Source organism: Molothrus aeneus, chromosome 1 (genome assembly GCF_037042795.1).
Source record: "Molothrus aeneus isolate 106 chromosome 1, BPBGC_Maene_1.0, whole genome shotgun sequence".
Lineage (NCBI taxonomy): Eukaryota > Metazoa > Chordata > Aves > Passeriformes > Icteridae > Molothrus > Molothrus aeneus.
Window position 1 is genome coordinate 133689661 of NC_089646.1, and position 17815 is coordinate 133707475.

Sequence of the window (17815 nt, forward strand, 5' to 3'; positions counted from 1 at the left end):
CCATAGGATTTTTCCTGAGGAAGGCAGTGAGAAGCTCAGAGAAGAAGAGAAAACCATTATTATCTCTACTTGCTGCGCCTCTTGTTTTGCACATGTGGAATGTGTTATGGAGATTATTTACCCGAAGTGATTTGGTTATTGGACACCAGTGAAGGTTGTTTTGATTCCTTGGCCAGTTGGGTCAAAGCTGTGTCCTGGCTGTCTGCAGACAGTCACAGGCTTTTCTTTAATATCTTTTTAGTATAGTATCTATAGTATTTTAGTATAGTATTCCTTAGTATAGTATCTCTTTAGTATGTAATTTAGTGCAGTATTAGTGTCATGTAGTACAGCTTAATAAAGCAATTGTTCAGCCTTCTCATTCATGGAGTCAGAGCACATTATTCCCCAGCTGGGGGATTGCCTGTTTCTACTATAGGATTTAGTCTTTTTTTCTTTATATTCCTGTCCCATAACTTCTATATTTAAGGCTTCCCTATGAAAAAGGTCCTTGTGATCTTTAGCTATGTCTTAGAGTTACCTTATCAGATTTACAGAGCTATTTTTGAAGATGGGAAAGGTAGGCAGGATGCTAACATCATCTTTGGCAGGCTAGAATTATCAAAGACCCTTTCCTTACCCAAATATTAGTGCTCACAACTATTCTATGTGGAATTACTTAATTCTCTTAATGCACGTAGTTGAGCAAATAATTACAAATTTTTTTACTGTTTTCTTTGAAGAATTTATGAGTCAAGAATTCTGAGAATTCTGAGCTCACAGCAATGTTGGGCAGCTTCAACTCCTGCCCAGTGAAAATAGCTACTACCTGTCTTTCTAAAGTTCTTCAAAGATCACAGAAGAGGGTATTCAGGATATATAAATGATCGGAATAATTGTAATTTAAGTCATGGAGGGAAAAAGACTGTCCATTACAATTCAATTTAAACCTCAAGCCTAGCTCTCAGCACTGAGGAATTAGTAGCCATGCTTTGCTTAGCCATCATTTCACCACTCTATTTCCTTTGAAAAGTACCTTATTTTGTGTTTTACTAGAGGCACACTGGTACAACATGTTTGTATCAATTTATTAAGTTTATCTTATGGTAGAATCAGCTTGACTGGCATGCCCAGCATTTGTGCTGCCAGTGCATTGTGCCACCAATCAGTAATGGGACCCATGGATGGTATCTGAACATAAACTAGGATAATGTCCCATTTCTTGAATTTCATTAGCTGTTAGTTACTGTTCATTAGCATACACATTACACTGCACCACAGTCTGGGCAGTCCAGATGAAATAAGTCTGTGTTAACATATTGTTCTGCTTGTTAGTTTTACTGAGTGTGAATGAATGAGGGTAATTTTCCACATTTTCCTCATCAAGAGGCAACTGTGACCTTTGCAAGCAGCAAAGATTTGTTTAATGAAACTGAAAATGCACATAATTAGTGATTTCACTGTGGAAAAGGTGACTGTGGTCTTTAAAAGTGTCTAAAGGCCATCTTGAAAAGTGAAGAAGAGGTTCTTTTACAAAGGCAGAGGAGGGAGGGTTTAGGAATTTCCTAGTGCAGTCCCCATCTCAGAGTTACCAAGGTTCAGCAACTCTTGATCCTCTCAGTCTTTGGTGCCAGCCTCACCCCTCTCCCCTTGACCCTGTTGCTCCATTATCAGAAGAGCAGCTCCTTGAGATGGAGAAGGAGTGGGACATTTCTTACTGATGTATCACTTAGCAATTTTCTGTTTCCTATCTATATGTCATATTAAACATAATTTCTAAAAATATTTATGCTTATCTTTACAGAAAATACCCTCAAGTCAACTGAAAAGCAGTTATCACTGAGTAGAACTCAGTAAGAAATAATCTATTCAAATTTCCCTTTATCATTGAATGTCTCCTGCCCTGCTACGTTTAGATCCCAATTTAGACGGACAATGCCCTGGGTTACAACTTTAAATGAGGATATAAAATTAGTCAGAATAACTTCACTAAAATGAAATCACCAAGATCTAATTCTTCAGACTGTAGGAAGAAATCAAAACAGCATCAGAATAAAATCATAATCTCACTAGAAGCCATATTGAGAGATGCTCAATGTATTGATGTCACACAAATGTAACTTTTACAGGATCCTCACTGTAAAAGTGATCAAAGGCAGGATGTGCCCAATTATTAGATTCAACTTTGAATATGGCACAAGTTTTCCAAGTTTATCCAAATATTATATTTAGCATAAATTATGTTTTTAAATTCTTTGGAACAGTGACAATTTCTACTAACCATCTGCAGTGCTGACATAGCAGCAATGAAATAAAATAGGCAACCATGGCTGATTAGAAAGAAGATTGTCACACATTTGTAATAGCACCTCTCAGAACACTCTATCACTCTCCTCTGCTGGCATTGCTGAAGGAGTAATGCACTGTTGTTGCAATAATAGCGTGTACAAAATCCATGCATGGGTAAAAAGTAACTCCTATTTAAGTGCTACTAGGTGCATCAGGTAGCTTAGAGATGAGAAACTGTTTTGGCTGTGTTTGATATTAGCAGGTAGCAGGGAAATGTGTACCACCCTTGCTCCAGGGAGAGGTTGCACTGCTACACATAAAACATCAAAGCCTCTGGTGGTTTTGATAGGTATCGAGAGGAGAATGGTTAGTTAAATGTTTATTTTTCTGCTGTGAAATAATTTCTATTTAGAGGTATGAATATTAAATTAAGGGGGTTTTTGTTTTGTTTTATCTTTATTTTTGACTAAACACATAATCTCTGCTGCTGGCAAAAATTTGAGCATTGTGTCTTTCTGACCCAGTGGGTATAAAATTCCCCAAAAAAAGATCAAAGAAGCTCCCAAGAGTTTTCATTACTCTGATAAGGAGCTAGAAGAGGAAAGGAAAGGCATGAATGTCTGGAATATCCTTGCATGACTCCTCAGAATTGCTTGCATTTTGCATTTATCTTAGTTTGACTTGACTTGCACTAACAGTCACAATCTTAAAAATAAACAAAATAGAAAGTCCAAAACATAATTTAATAATGTTCCCAGATAAAAATAGCATTTATCTGTAGGGTCCTCTCTGCCTTGTAGCAGGGTGGACCTGGTGATATATTTAGCATCATCACCAGCATTTCTCTCTTCAGTTGAGAGACAGTCAATTCAGTTACTGACTGGAACAGGCTTCTCAGGGAAGTGGTGGAGTCATCATCCTTGGAGGTATTTAAAAGATGTGCAGATGTGGCACTTGGGGACATGGCTGAGTGGTGGATTTGGCAGTGTCAAGAGGTTAATGGTTGGACTTGATGAATTTAAGGATTTTTTCCACCTTGAATGATTCTAAACCTTAATGATGCCATGATTTTTGACTGACATAAAAAAAAAAGAAGTTATAAATCTAAAGGAACAAATGAACTGTTTTCCAAGTGAATGCATGAAAATTAATACTCAGGATAAACAGAGCAATACCTGTTTTTCTTGTGCAGCAGCTATTCATTGCATTAATTCTGTGAAAGGTGCATTTGTAAAAAGTGTAATTTCAAAGAGAACAAGACTATGTTCTGTGAAAAATGTTAATAAATTCTAACCTCATGGAAAAATGGGTGCCAGCCAATTTAAGACAGTTTTTATGAAAACAAAAAAGCAATTTAAAACTTCATTTTTGCTCAAAATAATGTTAGTTGTGGAACACCACTGTCAACAAAGACTTATCTTTCTTCCCAGATAATTTGTTTTGAGATAAAATTTACATAAATGCTACTGTTACTATTAGTCAAATATGCAAGTAAAAAAAAAAATCTAGGCATTCTGGTTTATAATGGGTATCAACCCTCAAGATTGCAGTGATTTACATAATTACCATAAATGCACTATCAGTAACTAAATTTCAAGCCCTGTGTTACTCTCTCAGCTCCTATAATCTTCTCTTTTTATTTTACTGGCTCCTATTTTTAGAGTAATCAAGAAATTTTCAAGTAATGATAAGGCTGCACTGACTTTTAGCTTTGGGTTTTTCTGAGTAAAGCAGAAAAATTAATGATTTCATAGAAGCAGATAATTGGACATGCTGTGTTTGTCATTGAATCCTTGGTGTTGCACACCACACCGCCCCCCTTTCTATGTTTTTACAAGCAACATGTAAAAAGCAGTTAGGGTTTTTTCCCCCCCAAAAAACTTGGAAGGCTATTCGAGAACTTTGTAGCTCCACTGAAGAATTGTCTTGTTTTCATCTTAAAATTAATATTTATGTTTTGTGTATGTAAGTACTGCATTAAAACCAGGCCTAAATAAATCAGTTTTGATCACTACTGCTCAAATGCATTTTTCTTGTTCACCTAGTCTGGTCCCTTGCTCTCACAGATAGATCGTTAGGTGTCTTTCATAAAAGAGCTGCAAAGGAGGGAAGAAAGTCCCTCCAAAGTAAAGAATCAGACTTTTGCAGAGTCTGAAAAAAGGAAAATTTGCAATGTTCCATCCCTCTTTTCCTCTGTTGTCTGCCATTCCTTCCCATGCAAGCCTGCTATTTTTTTGTCTCCAAAAGTAGAGCTCTACCTCAGTATTTACAGGAATAGTGTGTGCCTCAGAGGCGATCACTGCGCACGCAGAGGCGATCACTGCGCACGCAGAGGCGATCACTGCGCACTCAGAGGTGATCACTGCGCACTCAGAGGGGATCACTGCGCACTCAGAGGTGATCACTGCGCACTCAGAGGTGATCACTGTGCACTCAGAGGTGATCACTGTGCACTCAGAGGTGATCACTGCGCACTCAGAGGTCATCACTGCACTCAGAGGTGATCACTGCGCACTCAGAGGTGATCACTGTGCACTGCACACTCAGAGGTGATCACTGCGCACTCAGAGGGGATCACTGTGCACTCAGAGGTGATCACTGCGCACTCAGAGGTGATCACTGCGCACTCAGAGGTCATCACTGCACTCAGAGGCGATCACTGCGCACGCAGAGGCGATCACTGCGCACTCAGAGGTGATCACTGCGCACTCAGAGGTGATCACTGCGCACTCAGAGGTGATCACTTCACACTCAGAGGTGATCACTGTGCACTGCGCACTCAGAGGTGATCACTGCGCACTCAGAGGTGATCACTTCACACTCAGAGGTGATCACTGTGCACTCAGAGGTGATCACTGCACACTCAGAGGTCATCACTGCGCACTCAGAGGTGATCACTGCGCACTCAGAGGTGATCACTGTGCACTCAGAGGTGATCACTGCACTCAGAGGTGATCACTGCACACGCAGAGGCGATCACTGCGCACTCAGAGGTGATCACTGCACACTCAGAGGTCATCACTGCGCACTCAGAGGTGATCACTGTGCACTCAGAGGTGATCACTGCGCACGCAGAGGCGATCACTTTCCTTCCTGCTGTGAGGATATAGCACAAGCAAACAGTACTGAAACAGAAAGTCATCTTCTGGTTAGATGGGGTTTGTATTGAAGTATATTGCTTCCAAATGCAACTCAATCATCTGAAAGATGTTCCTGGAGAAATCTATCCCTCTGCATTTTTAGCTTCAAACCTCCCATCAAGCAATGGGGCATGAACAGTTCCTACACTCCTGAGAGCTTCCCAGGTGCAGTTTAGTTTGGTTTGGCAGGAGGGATCTGGCCCCAGAACAGTGAAGGAAGTCAAAGCTTCTTGAACCTGCTAACACACTGGAATGTTTCCTGCCACAAATTATGATGGTTTCACTTTCAGATAGCAGAGGACTGGAAGGTTGGAGAAAACTCAGCTCAAAAAAGCTGTGCTGACAGCTTTTTCAAACTACAGAGGGCAATAAGTACACAGAAATCATGCTGCTCTGGGTCATTGAAAACTGACTCAGCCACTGTAGATACACTGTGTGCAGGTGGGTCCCACAGTGCAGGTCTTCAATTCCAGAATTCTTTTCTATACATGAATTTTCCAACTAGCACATCACTTAGAAGAGAGTAATAAATGCTGCTAGTACTCAGTGACTGTTCAAGGGACTCAGTGGCTGCAGTGGCAGACTGGTGACAAAAAGTTTTATGCTCCACTAGGAGAGAAAACCCAAGTCTAGCCTGGGATGCATGTCAATGGCCATTTAAAACCACACGAACCTGAGCAGGGAGTCAGCTTGAGCTATGAGCTGTCTCACATCTTGTGTGTCACTGGTGAGGAACATCATTTATTATGCTATCTCAATGTGCTTACTAACTTTTGCTGCACATCCAGCTCTGATTTTAGATGGCTGAAGTCCAGATTTTAGACCACGAACTTAAGTAAAACTTGAACTATTTAAGACAGAAATTTTAATATTTGCCCTCCAATGATTTATCGGGTAATGAGGTCATAACCTATCTGTTTCCTGAGAACTGAGTTCCTGTTGAAAACAATCCAAACTTTGAATTGAACATTTAATTTCCATACAAAGATGTAGTGTCGGAGTGTATCCTTGGCAGAAAGCTCTATTTTAGAATATTTGAGAACACCTTTTTTGTTTGACTGTGTTCACACAGAGTTTCTACTAAATAGAATTAAAAGTGCTTTTCCAGTTTTAGCCTTGCTCTATTTCTGCCACCTCTAACAAACAGTCAGCTGAAGTATTCCTGAAAGACAGAAAACCCATTAGGCTTGAATCCTCTATTAAGAAAATAAAATTCAAAGAAATTGTGGTTTGGTTATATTTTAGATGGGTTCTTCAAGTAGACATAGGCAACACTAATAGTCCATATTTTCTTATCCATATTTCTAGTCATGCCAGTACATATCTTTTATAATCTCATTAGTCTGCTGGGACTTCTCCTAATTAACTTTCTGAAGTAATTCTTAAATGCAGTCTTTTATTTACTTCCAGTTGCTATGAGATGACATCCTGCCCTTCAGCAGCAGTATTTGATACATATGACTATTTTTAAAAAATTATGCATAGCTAAAATGAACCAATCTGTTGCTTTTTAATATCCAGCTCAACACGACAGTGAGTCAGTGCCCGTTCATTATGAGTGGAAGATGCACAGCATGAATGAGCAGACATTCAGCTTCCTGGCTCAAGCTCTAAATAAATAATGTACACTTTTGGGTTTTTATTTTGGCAGGTTATGTAAAATGTATGAGTACTTTACTCCTGCAAACACCTGAATACCAAAGATAACAGCTTCACTAAAGAAGCGCAGCTTTTTCCACATTGATCTCTCCACTGATTGACTGAAAAAACACCCAGGGTTTTTTGACCCCAGGGGATCTCACTGAATAATTTTGGCTGAAATTTCTGGTTTTGGTGACTAGCCTGGTGTTGATCTGTGGCTGGGTTTGGAGGATCTTGGTTCACTTCCCTCACCTTTTGAAGCTGTTCCACCTTGCACAGGACATTTAACTGTTCAGCCAGGGAAGAGGAGGGAATCACCCGATGTACTGATGCACTTTTGGTCAGCCACACGGCTGGGATGGGGTCTGAACACAGGAGCAGGTACAGCCACAATGAACTGAGTGCCAGCTGGATTGGCTGCCGGGCATGTCCTGCAGCCCTGCCACATCCCTGGTGAGATGTGCAGGTGGACAAACCAACCTTCTTCCCCTGAGAAACATCTCCTCCCTCCAGGCTAAAGGCCCTCTTGCTGTGCTGGTGGGCAACAGCCCTAGCACCTCCTCTTGGCAGGCTCTGTGACCTCTGCTTTTGTTTAAAAGGAAATGGAAATGAAATCTTGTTCTTGGCCAGGAGGTTTCCCTCAACCCACCAGATTTTTGTTTTCAAATTTGGTCTATTTCCAAATGTTGGTGTTGATACTTACCCACATTTGGCAGGGGACATAGAACCCTCTTCACACAACAGTGCAAAGAACATTCTTCAGACCATTCACAAACATTTTGGCTATATCCAAACTGCAATAGATTGCAGACAGGACTTAAAAGATTTTGTATGCAACCATTTTGACAAGCCTTTTCTGATTGGATTTTGCTACAAACATGCATATTTGGAAGAACTTAAATATGAATCAGTAAATTCTCATAAGAAAACGACAAGAAATACTCCAAACAAACAAAATATACAATGTAAGAAAAAATTCACAATCTTTACTTACTTTCTTTGTTTTGTCCATTGCCTTCAGTATGGTTATGTTTGTCTTCCAAGACAGATAGAAAATTTTCATACTCTCCTAAGTGCTTTGAAAAATAATCTAAAAGAAGAAAAAATCCCACATCACCTACAAATGACCTCAAAAATCAGTGTCTCATTAAATATCAGCTTCATCAAGTCTGAATTAAGTTACAGCATTATTGAATATCTAAATGCAAAATGAAAAAGAGTTACAATGAAAAGGATAATTTTCTTTTTAAATTTTGTATTCTTTCTCTGCAAAATCGTTCCTGGCATTCTTAAAATACCAAGATCAGTATTTCAAAATATTTTATTGAAATAAGTGATCTGTCAAATTCACAAAAAATGTAAATATCATTTTACAGATGAAACAAACTTATTTTCAAAATATCTACATCTTCTTTGTAAATTGAAATTTCAGTCTAATAGTCTTCAATTACTAGCAGCAAGTGAAGTTTTCATATGTATGTGGTGAATTTGATTATATTGATATGAAAATGAGTAATTCTGGTAGAGCCCTTAGAGGAGATAATATCAGGTGGGGGCTGTTGTGGGGCAGGGTTGGGAGAGAGCAGCTGTTTCTCTGAGAAACGAAGAGATCATGAGTTGGCCAGATAAGCTTCTAGTCCCAGGTGCTGTGACATTTTCAAACAAATACAATACATGCAAAATTAATTTTAATGAAAATCATGGAAATAACAAGTTGCAGGATGTCCCTGTGTAGCTTCTCAAAGCAAAGGACTTCTTAACTGTAAAATCAGAGGGATTACAGCAAGAGGAGGAAACAAACCTGGGAAATGATGACCTGACTTCCCATTTGGTTGATGTGGTGAAATACAACAGAGGGAAGAACAGGAAAGAAGTAGTGTAGAAAGAAGAAAGAAAAAGAAATAAATAAAATTATGTTAAAGCTTAGAGACTGTGTTAGACAAGGCATTTAAACATCAGATCACCTGGAAGAGCACAAAAATTAACATCTAAGTGGCAGACAGGAAGAACAAGATTAGATAGGAGCTTTTTGAAATAATAAATAGCAACCCTTCAGGGCTTTTAAGAAGTCAGCATGAGCTTCTCAGGGGAATCATGAAAACATAAGTTACCAGGAACACTGTGATATGACCTCATATTGCTGTGAGATTGAATGAAATTATTTAGAATTAAAATGTATTATTAATTAGTACCCTGGATTTTTTTTAGCTTCATTTCTGAGATAAACTCATATAGCTCAGAAAGAGATGTATAATCACAAGCTTAAATATGGATTGAGTAAATTCAGTGCCAGATTCACAGATGAGAAACACCCTAGTGGCAACATTTGAAGGATTTAAAAGGCATTTGAAGCAGCCTGTACTTAATCAAAACAGACAATAAACAGAGTCAGTGCTGGACTGACACCCCCAGGCCAGCAAGCCTGTGCAACATCAGCTTCAGTAAATCCCATGTGGAACAAAACCACCTCTCTTCCTCAGCCAGGTTTATACAATTTTGGCCAGATGCTCAACCAGCAGAAATTGTAACAGCCCAGTTCACTTCAGATAAGCCTCTTGTCACATATTTATAAGCCACAGGGTGAGGTGGTTTTTAGGGGGTTCTTGGCCATGTCACCCTGTGGATGGGTAAACAAGCTGGTATTCAACTTGACAATGTTCATCTTTTAAAGGTCTTCAACATTGCTGACCATTGGAAAACTTATCAGGCTGCCATGTTTCCCTCAGAAACTCTCTGGTTTTGACGAGTATGATTTTTTTTCCTGACATTTTGTGGGAGAACCTGCAAAAACATTTGTAAATTGTTTTCTGCTGCAAGAAGCACTCCTAAATCAGGTGCTGTTAGATAAGCTGGAGAGCAAAAAGGGTGTTGGGGAAATGACTCACAGCTCAGAATGAGGTACAGAAATGGGTAATTGGGCCAAAATCTGGGCCTTGCAGGAGTTTTATTGCAACAAAGGATGATAGAGCTTGTCAAACTTGCTGTTCTCCCTGGCTCAAGTAGGAGGAAAGTAATGAATTTTCTTTTAGTGGGGGTATATGACAAGTGTTAAAGTGAGAAACTAACTAGAAAAGATAACTCATACTAAGGGGAAATAAAATACAAGTCATCTATCCATCCATCTATCTGTCTATCTATCTATCTATCTATCTATCTATCTATCTATCTATCTATCTATCTTTATGTCAGAACAGATCTTGAGTCTCAGAGAGTGTGAAATACTGATTAGGAAAAATATTTTCAAAGCAAATTCTGCACATAAGGGATGACAGAGCCTGAAAAGATTATAAGCCATCTGCATTTTCCCAGGAGTTCTCTGAGTGGAAATTATTTTCTGTTTGAGCTACAAAGATTAAACAGAAAAAAATAATCACATGGCATGTCTATTTGCACAGGGCTGCTGTAGGCATAGATTTTGTTCTTCCCCAAAAAAGAACTTACCACAGAGCTCTTCTGTGTCAAGAGTGCTGGAAAGATAAGAGTATAGAAGGTTAGTGAGGTTAGTAATGTTTTTTTTTTTGTTGTATTGGTAAATAGTGCAACTCAAATATTAGCCTGACTGGCACATGAAGCCCCTGCTTGGGCTGCAGCAGAAGATGCAAGTGCTGGCTCTGGCTGGCCTTGCTCTGCTGCCTTGAGTCAGAAGGCTGCAGCCTTTCTGAAGCTGGCTGCAGGTTCAGCCTCCATTCCTGGGCCCATTCCCACTGGCACCTTCCTACTCACTGCAAGCTCACTCTCAAGTTCAGCCTTTGTGCACCACAATGCAGTCACTGCTCCTCAGGCCCTACACATTTGGCCCCAGTTCTTGCAGAAATACATCTAAACACCAGAAATTTTTGGTTTGGGGTTTCTTCCTCCACCTTTCTGCCTGTACTCCCCTCAGAGACCTTGGCCTTCCATGCTAAAGAAGAAAAAACCCAGTAACTTTCTCCTGTTTGCAATCCTTGATGTGCAATAGTGTTCTATGGGAGAGCCTTGCAGAAGGAGGATAAAACCAGACATAGCCCATGAGCACACATAATTCCTAAGACTTTCTGGCCATGGCAGACCATTTCACCACTACTAACTCTGGCAAAATTAATAATTTGAAAAATACAGATGTACTGCCATACTCCCATGCCATCATTATATAAATATATAAATGCAGGGAAGTATTCTCTTCAATTCAAACCTGTTTTCTTGAAGCAGATCTCATCTTGATCAACTTTGAAGAGATATTTTCTCTCATAAGCAAGGCTTTAATAGTTAAAAGAAAAACGCATTTCACCTACAGCTCATCACTGAAAGTTAGCACATTGCTTTTCTTCCAAGGAGGAAAAGATACAGATTATTAAAAAAACTTAAAAGCATGAATGTCCTCTTTGAATCTTGCTGAGGGGTGAATATTGAACGGCTGACTGCACTTAGTATTTTTTCATTTATCTTTTTAATGGAATTTTTAATTGACCTTTTAATAAAATGATGACACAGTACTATCTTAAAATCACTTTCTCCACTGCTAACTTCCATACATCTGGCTTTTATTTCACAAGGGAGAGAAACTGATAGAAATTGCAGGATCCTGGATTATCACAAACTTACATACTCAGGGCTATAAAAACTTCTGAACACTTTTAATTGATAATGTAAATGAGATTTTCACACAACACTTATTAATTGAAGTTGATTCTTATCTGTGTTCAAACAGGCCAAGTGAGATGGCTGCAAATGAGGCTTTCACCTGATTTCTCCAATGACCTTGGTGGCAGGGTTAAAGGAATTCACAGTCTGTAAGAACTGGTGCTGAACTGAGAAATTCAACTCTTAGGTAAACAAACCATGTGATGGGGAAGTGTCTGCAACCCCTCAAGACTGTTTACCACAGATCACTATGGTATCTATGATCTAATGTGTCTGGCCAACTCTTCTGCAGTTCAGCAGCCCATTTTGGAACAGTCCAGATTTCACCTCTTAAATGCAGACTGAAACCCTGAAAGCTGGAAAATTTCCTGAGCCAAAGAGCCTTGACAGGATATGATGAGGTCAAAGGACAGGAGTTTGCTGTTATAATGCCTACTCTTTTTTCATTATCCCTGCATTTTCTGATCCTTCACATCATCTGCCCTAATGATTTAATGTAAAAGACTTCTGCATTTCTTAATGCACAGCTTGATAATGGTGTTTAAAACAGCCTTTCACATTGTTAACCAGACAAATTCATGCTCTCTTTTCAAATTTTATATTTAAATCCCTTCTGGTCTGTGTTCTTTTGTAACATCCTCAGTCCCCTGTTAGTGACATAGGGAGTGGCTCAGAGGCTTTCAGCATCCCTGTTTTCAACATGCTGTTTGTCCTATTGACAGGAGTGGCACAGCTGCAAATAGACTACCAGTGAAAATGGAAAAGTATTCAGGTGCTGAATTCATTTTCAGTTAGAACTGGACACATGAATAACCAGAAAATATTATCCAAAACATTTTGTGCAGCAGGCCTGTGAAAAAGCACAGAAAAGACATAAAGAACATGGATTTCTGTCTAGCATACTCAGTATTTCCTTCTGTTATAAATAGCCTTTGAGACTTCATTGTTCTCAGCATCCTGTTTGAAGGGGATGCTGTTCTAGGCAGGGAAGCTGTAATTTTGTCAGTCATTATTTCATTCTCTCTGAAATAATGACATGATGCTTCAAAAACGAGGTGTAAATAAACCTCAGAATTCTTTTGCTGCATACAAACAATTCTAAACTCCCTGAGAGACATTACAGAAATAATTAAAGAAGTTTGGCAAGTATTTAATAATAGGAGTGAGGTGCACACCAGAAGGCTGTTTCGGTAACTCAGTACTCAGGTTTACAGCAGCACATGTTCCTCATTTCAGTGGGTACATATGCCAAGGATGCTTCTGCCTAGACCCATAATCTGGCAATGCTGAACATGTTATTAACAATATTTGCTGGATGACTCACATCCAGGCTCCAGCCCTCCACTCATGATAAGCAACCAAAGCATAGGGTGAGGCAAATGCATTCACATCACATCAGAATGATAATTCTCAATTTTCTTTCTGACTACTAGATGCAGTCCTTCTACCTGTCCGTGTCTAAAATGTTCTCTACCTAAAAATATGAGCTATTTTTAAAGGACTAATACACTGAGCAGTCCTGATCACTGAAAAGTTGATCATAGCTATTGGTCAGTGACAGAAAAAATAAGTCAAATTCACTTGACTGAACCATGGCAAAAGGGCTGATTTGTGGTACCTCTGGAAGTGGTCCAAAATGCAGAATTGCAAAGCAGCAATGTGTGCTGGGGGCAGCCAGGGAGGAGAGAAGTTTAAAGCTATTCCACTCATCCACTGCTGTGTGTCCATGGATCCACCGACCTTACACGCTGTTCTATGGCACAAAAGGCACCTCTAGGCAGGGGAACCAGCAGAAGATCTATGCATTTTCCCTGGACCACAAGAAAAGGCGATATCTTATAGAGCATTGGAAATATAAAGCACTTATTTTGTTGAAGAATCCAATACTATATGAAAGACTTTATGAACTAACTTAATTTAGGAAAATCATTGCCATGAATAACAGCTGGAGAAGGATAACACTTTCTTTTGAGATCTCTCTTCATTCTCAGATATGAGAAGGATTTATCTCAAAAGCTTGAACTAACTATCTTTTCAGTCTCATTTGCATGTCTTTTTGCTAAATTTGGTTTTAGGGATGAAAGTTTGAAGCTAGTATTGCCTATTGTTTAGTAGAAGCATATAATTGGTGAGTGAAAGGAAATAACTGCAAGGGTAACTGAATAGGAATCCATGGACAACCTTAGCCAAAAAGCTGTAAAGTCTTTGCAACAAGAAAACCTGTGTACCATCTCACTTTGTCAGCAAAATGAGGTTAACTGCTCCAACAATGCTGAGGGTGTTTTGCAGAGGAGTCTTATGTGTGCACTTCCATTTTAAGGATTTTCTGCCTCACAGCTCCTTTGCAACAGCAAACAACACCTTTTGTTCAGGTTTGTTCAAGGTATCTTACCAGTGGAGGCAAAACTGCTTCCAGTAGGATGCAGTGCTGTAAGAAGCTCAGGCGTTGGCCTCTGGTCACAGAAAAGGGAGAGGAGTAAGTGGGAGTCCCAGAAGCGGGACAAAGCTTCTGAAGCTTCTGTCCCTGGAGATACAAACTTCCTGCTGCCCTGAGGACACTGCTGCTCTCCAATCCCAGATCTGTCTGGACTGTGCACCCTCTGGGCTCCCAAAGGCAGCAGCCAGCTTGGCTCTCTGGGCTCTGACATGGGCAGTGGGGTCAGCTCTTTTACTAGCCCACATTTTGCTTCACTAAATAATTGCCTAATTTCATTAGCTCCAGGCTAAGTGATTACTTCAGAATCATCACCTACTGCTCTGCCTGTGGCAGGACTGAAGGAGAGAATAAAAGGGTTTTTTTCCTGACTAAGAACTCATCTGACAAAACAACCCTCCAGTCCTTTGCATTCAGCAGTGACTCAGAGGGATGCGATGACTACACAGCTGACAAGTCACCTTAATCATCCCAGCTGTAACAGCCTTTGTGTTGCTAAAAGAGGCTTAATAATGCTATTAAAACTTGTGGTATATGCTAAAATTTGTAGAACACTGTACAAAGGCTGCAGAGCTATGATTTTTTTTTGCAGAGTCTGAATGACACAAATCTAAATGAGGAAATGAAATGCAGCATCACGTTGGCTCTTTTGCCACAGAGAGCAAATTTCAGAATTTTCACCCCGTAGGAGGGGATAATGTTTCAATTTCTGGTTTTGTCACAAAATGATTAAAAAAAACCAAAACAACAAAACCAAAACAACCCTGACATTCAATTATTTATTCTTAGACAAAATAAAATGTTTACTTTGTTTTCTTACACTCCTTGGAAATGCACAGGAGCAGGCAATTCCAAAATGTCAGAAATCAAGCGAACAAGGCAGAAGGTCAGCTTTTCTGAACAGGCATCTTCTTTTGGAAAAGGAAGGTGTGTGCCCAATGTAAGCAAAGTCAGGTGACATGGGAAGAATACAGAAACACAGCTTGCCAGTGTAGGAGAAAATTCATATAGCAAAAGATCAACTGGAGTTGAAGCTGCCCAGAAATGTGTGAGAAAATAAAAAGTTATTTTAAATACATTAATGGCAAAAGGCAGCATAGAAATAACATCACCTGTTACAGGATGTGGATGGGCACCTCACAAAAAGGTCATGGACAAAGCAGAGGTGTTTAACGCATTCTTTGCCTCTGTCTTCAACACAGACCAAGGGAGTTTCAGTGCCCTGAGCTGGAGGACCATGGTTGTGAGAATGTTTGACTCCCAGTAAACCCTAAAATTGTGTGGGATCTGCTGCTTCAGCTGAATCCCTACAAATCTATGGAGCCTGGTGGGGCTCATATAAGAATCCCCAGAGCTATCTGATGTCACTGCAAAACCTCTCTAGGTGATTTTTGAGTGGTATTAAAAATCTTGTGGTTCTCTGGGAAACCCAGTTATAGAAGGGACCAGGCCTCCAAACTACACCTACCATTAAGCAGCCAGCTTACTGCAGGGAAGCCAATGTTATCTACTGCAGAACTGAAATGAAGCACTTTAAGTCAGCTCCATTTAGTTAAAGGCAACTGAAAATAGTCATTACTGTTTGATTTTTTCACTGAGAGGGATTGCCAGTTGTTTCTGCAGAAAGCTGAATTTCACATTAAAAATAACCACTCACATGGAAAATTTCCAAGCAAAATTCTATTTGCAGCTTGTCTGTCTGACCAGAAGATCTGTTAGCATCAGGATTTTGTAAATCATTCTTGGTAAACTTGTTTGATCAGTTGTGAAATGCTAAAATGTATAATCAGCTCACTCTTACCAGTATCTTGCCTTTGTCTCTGTGCTTCATTTCCAAACTGATTTCTATAGCTATGGTAATGAGAAAACTGTGTTAAAGCCAATAGCTGCAATTACATGTCTTAAATATTAACAAACACACCTTTCTGATGCCAATGCTGCACCATGTGCCTGAAATTCTAATTAAATCTAAAAGAACCAGTTTTTAAAAAATGGTCAAACCCTAATATATTATTTTCCTCTTGCAAATTTGCATTCAAAAAATCCTTTAAAAAATTACTCACCTGCAATTCCCCTAATTAAAGAGCCTGTCTGTATGTATATTGTTCTTAATACATTTTTTATTTTTCTTGTTTTACTTAAGAGTTAATTATTCTTTTCTTGTATTGAACTGTGAAAGATCAGCAACAGCATGAGACTGAAATATGCCTTCCAACTAAAACAAAGGGAAACCATCCAAGGCAGAGATAATTAGTACACTTAGAATACCCTTAAATTGCTGAGGACTTGTCATTATGGAATTTACAAGCAGAACCTTGAAGGAAGCATTCTGGTCCATATAAACATGTCCTTTATTTTAGTTGCAGTGCCCAGCACTGGGGTCCAGGCTCACGGGTGCCCATGGCTGCAAGGATTGCTAACCAGCCTCTCAACACCCAGTTGTCACCTCTGGGAGTTTGCTGCTCGGGCAGACGATCTCAGCATTTCTCTTTTGACCCAAGGGAGGAACTAGGGCTCTGCTAATGAAGACCTGGGCAGGTGGGAGGAAGGTTTATTCACTTTGGGGATGAGACCCAAATGTAGATGTCCATATGGGCGCTGGCTGTCCAACCTTCCCTGCCAAGCAAAGGAGTCCCAGGGAATTCAGTGCAGTGAGAGGGCTTAACAGACCAGCTAGGAGGAGACTCAGAAGTAATTTGATATAACACAGGCATCTAGTGTTGCTTCAAATGCTCTAGCATTTCTCCCATCATCCCTGTCCCAACTACTTCTGCTGTGTTACACTTTCCACCTTGGGCTGATTTTCAAGTGCGGACATCTCAAATGCCTAAAGCCTGGGCAACTGAGCTGAAGCTCATGTGAACAGCACCACATCTTAGGTGCCAGTGACTTCCCTGAGCATGAGGGAGCCTTAGACACCCTGCTGACACACAGGCATGCAAGTGTAGATGTCTCCATGGTGCCATGTGCCATCCTTCTCTATCTGCTGTGCATGCAGCATGACACACTCCCCAAATGCCCACCATAAGCTCAGTGCTGCCTGCAGCTGGCCAAGGCTCTCAGATCCTCACCAAACTCATCTGTAGTTTGTGCACAGTTTAACTTAGGCCACACACAAAGGTTTAATGGGGCCTCCCTACCTTTGGGAGGCTGCCTGTGCCCCAGGCCCTCAATAGTTCTAGCATCCCTCCTGCCTTGTAACTAGAATCCTGACTAAGGACTTTATTTTACCAATGTGTAAAGGGAGAAAAATAAGTCTGATTCCCCACAGACTCCTGTGAGTCAGTAATCAGTGAAGCATTTATTGCACTATCTCTCTGGCAGTGCTGCAGACTAAATCCCCTTGAGACCTTCTGTATATCTCCTAGTTTGTACCTTTGCCAAATATTCTCATTATCTTCTGACACCTTTTCCCAGAGGATGCCATTATGCTAAAACAATTTCCATGGAAGTCATGAGTGGGGGGAGGGTAAAGGATTAGGGTAAGAGGAAGGTTACACTTGCAATGATTTTTGTGAAGACTTATTCTCTAAACCATTAACCATGTCAAGGATTCTTGCTCTGCTGAAACACAAGCTTGTCAGAATTCACATTAACATTAGGTAGGAGATGATTTACCAAAGAAATGAATGGTAACAGCCTTCACCCCTTAAACCACTAATTTCAAACTTTTCCTGTATGTTTCTCTCTCCATGTACAAAAAAGACCTGTG

At 40.0% G+C, this 17815-nt stretch overlaps 1 protein-coding gene across 1 annotated transcript in view; it reads right to left on the reverse strand.

Annotated features, from left to right (window-relative positions):
• Positions 1-17815, reverse strand: part of NECAB1 (N-terminal EF-hand calcium binding protein 1) — a 49904-nt gene that overhangs the window by 18179 nt on the left and 13910 nt on the right. Inside the window, 3 exon segments of the mRNA XM_066548456.1 lie at positions 8044-8083; positions 8085-8139; positions 10491-10516. Coding sequence (XP_066404553.1) covers positions 8044-8083; positions 8085-8139; positions 10491-10516 — 121 coding nt within the window.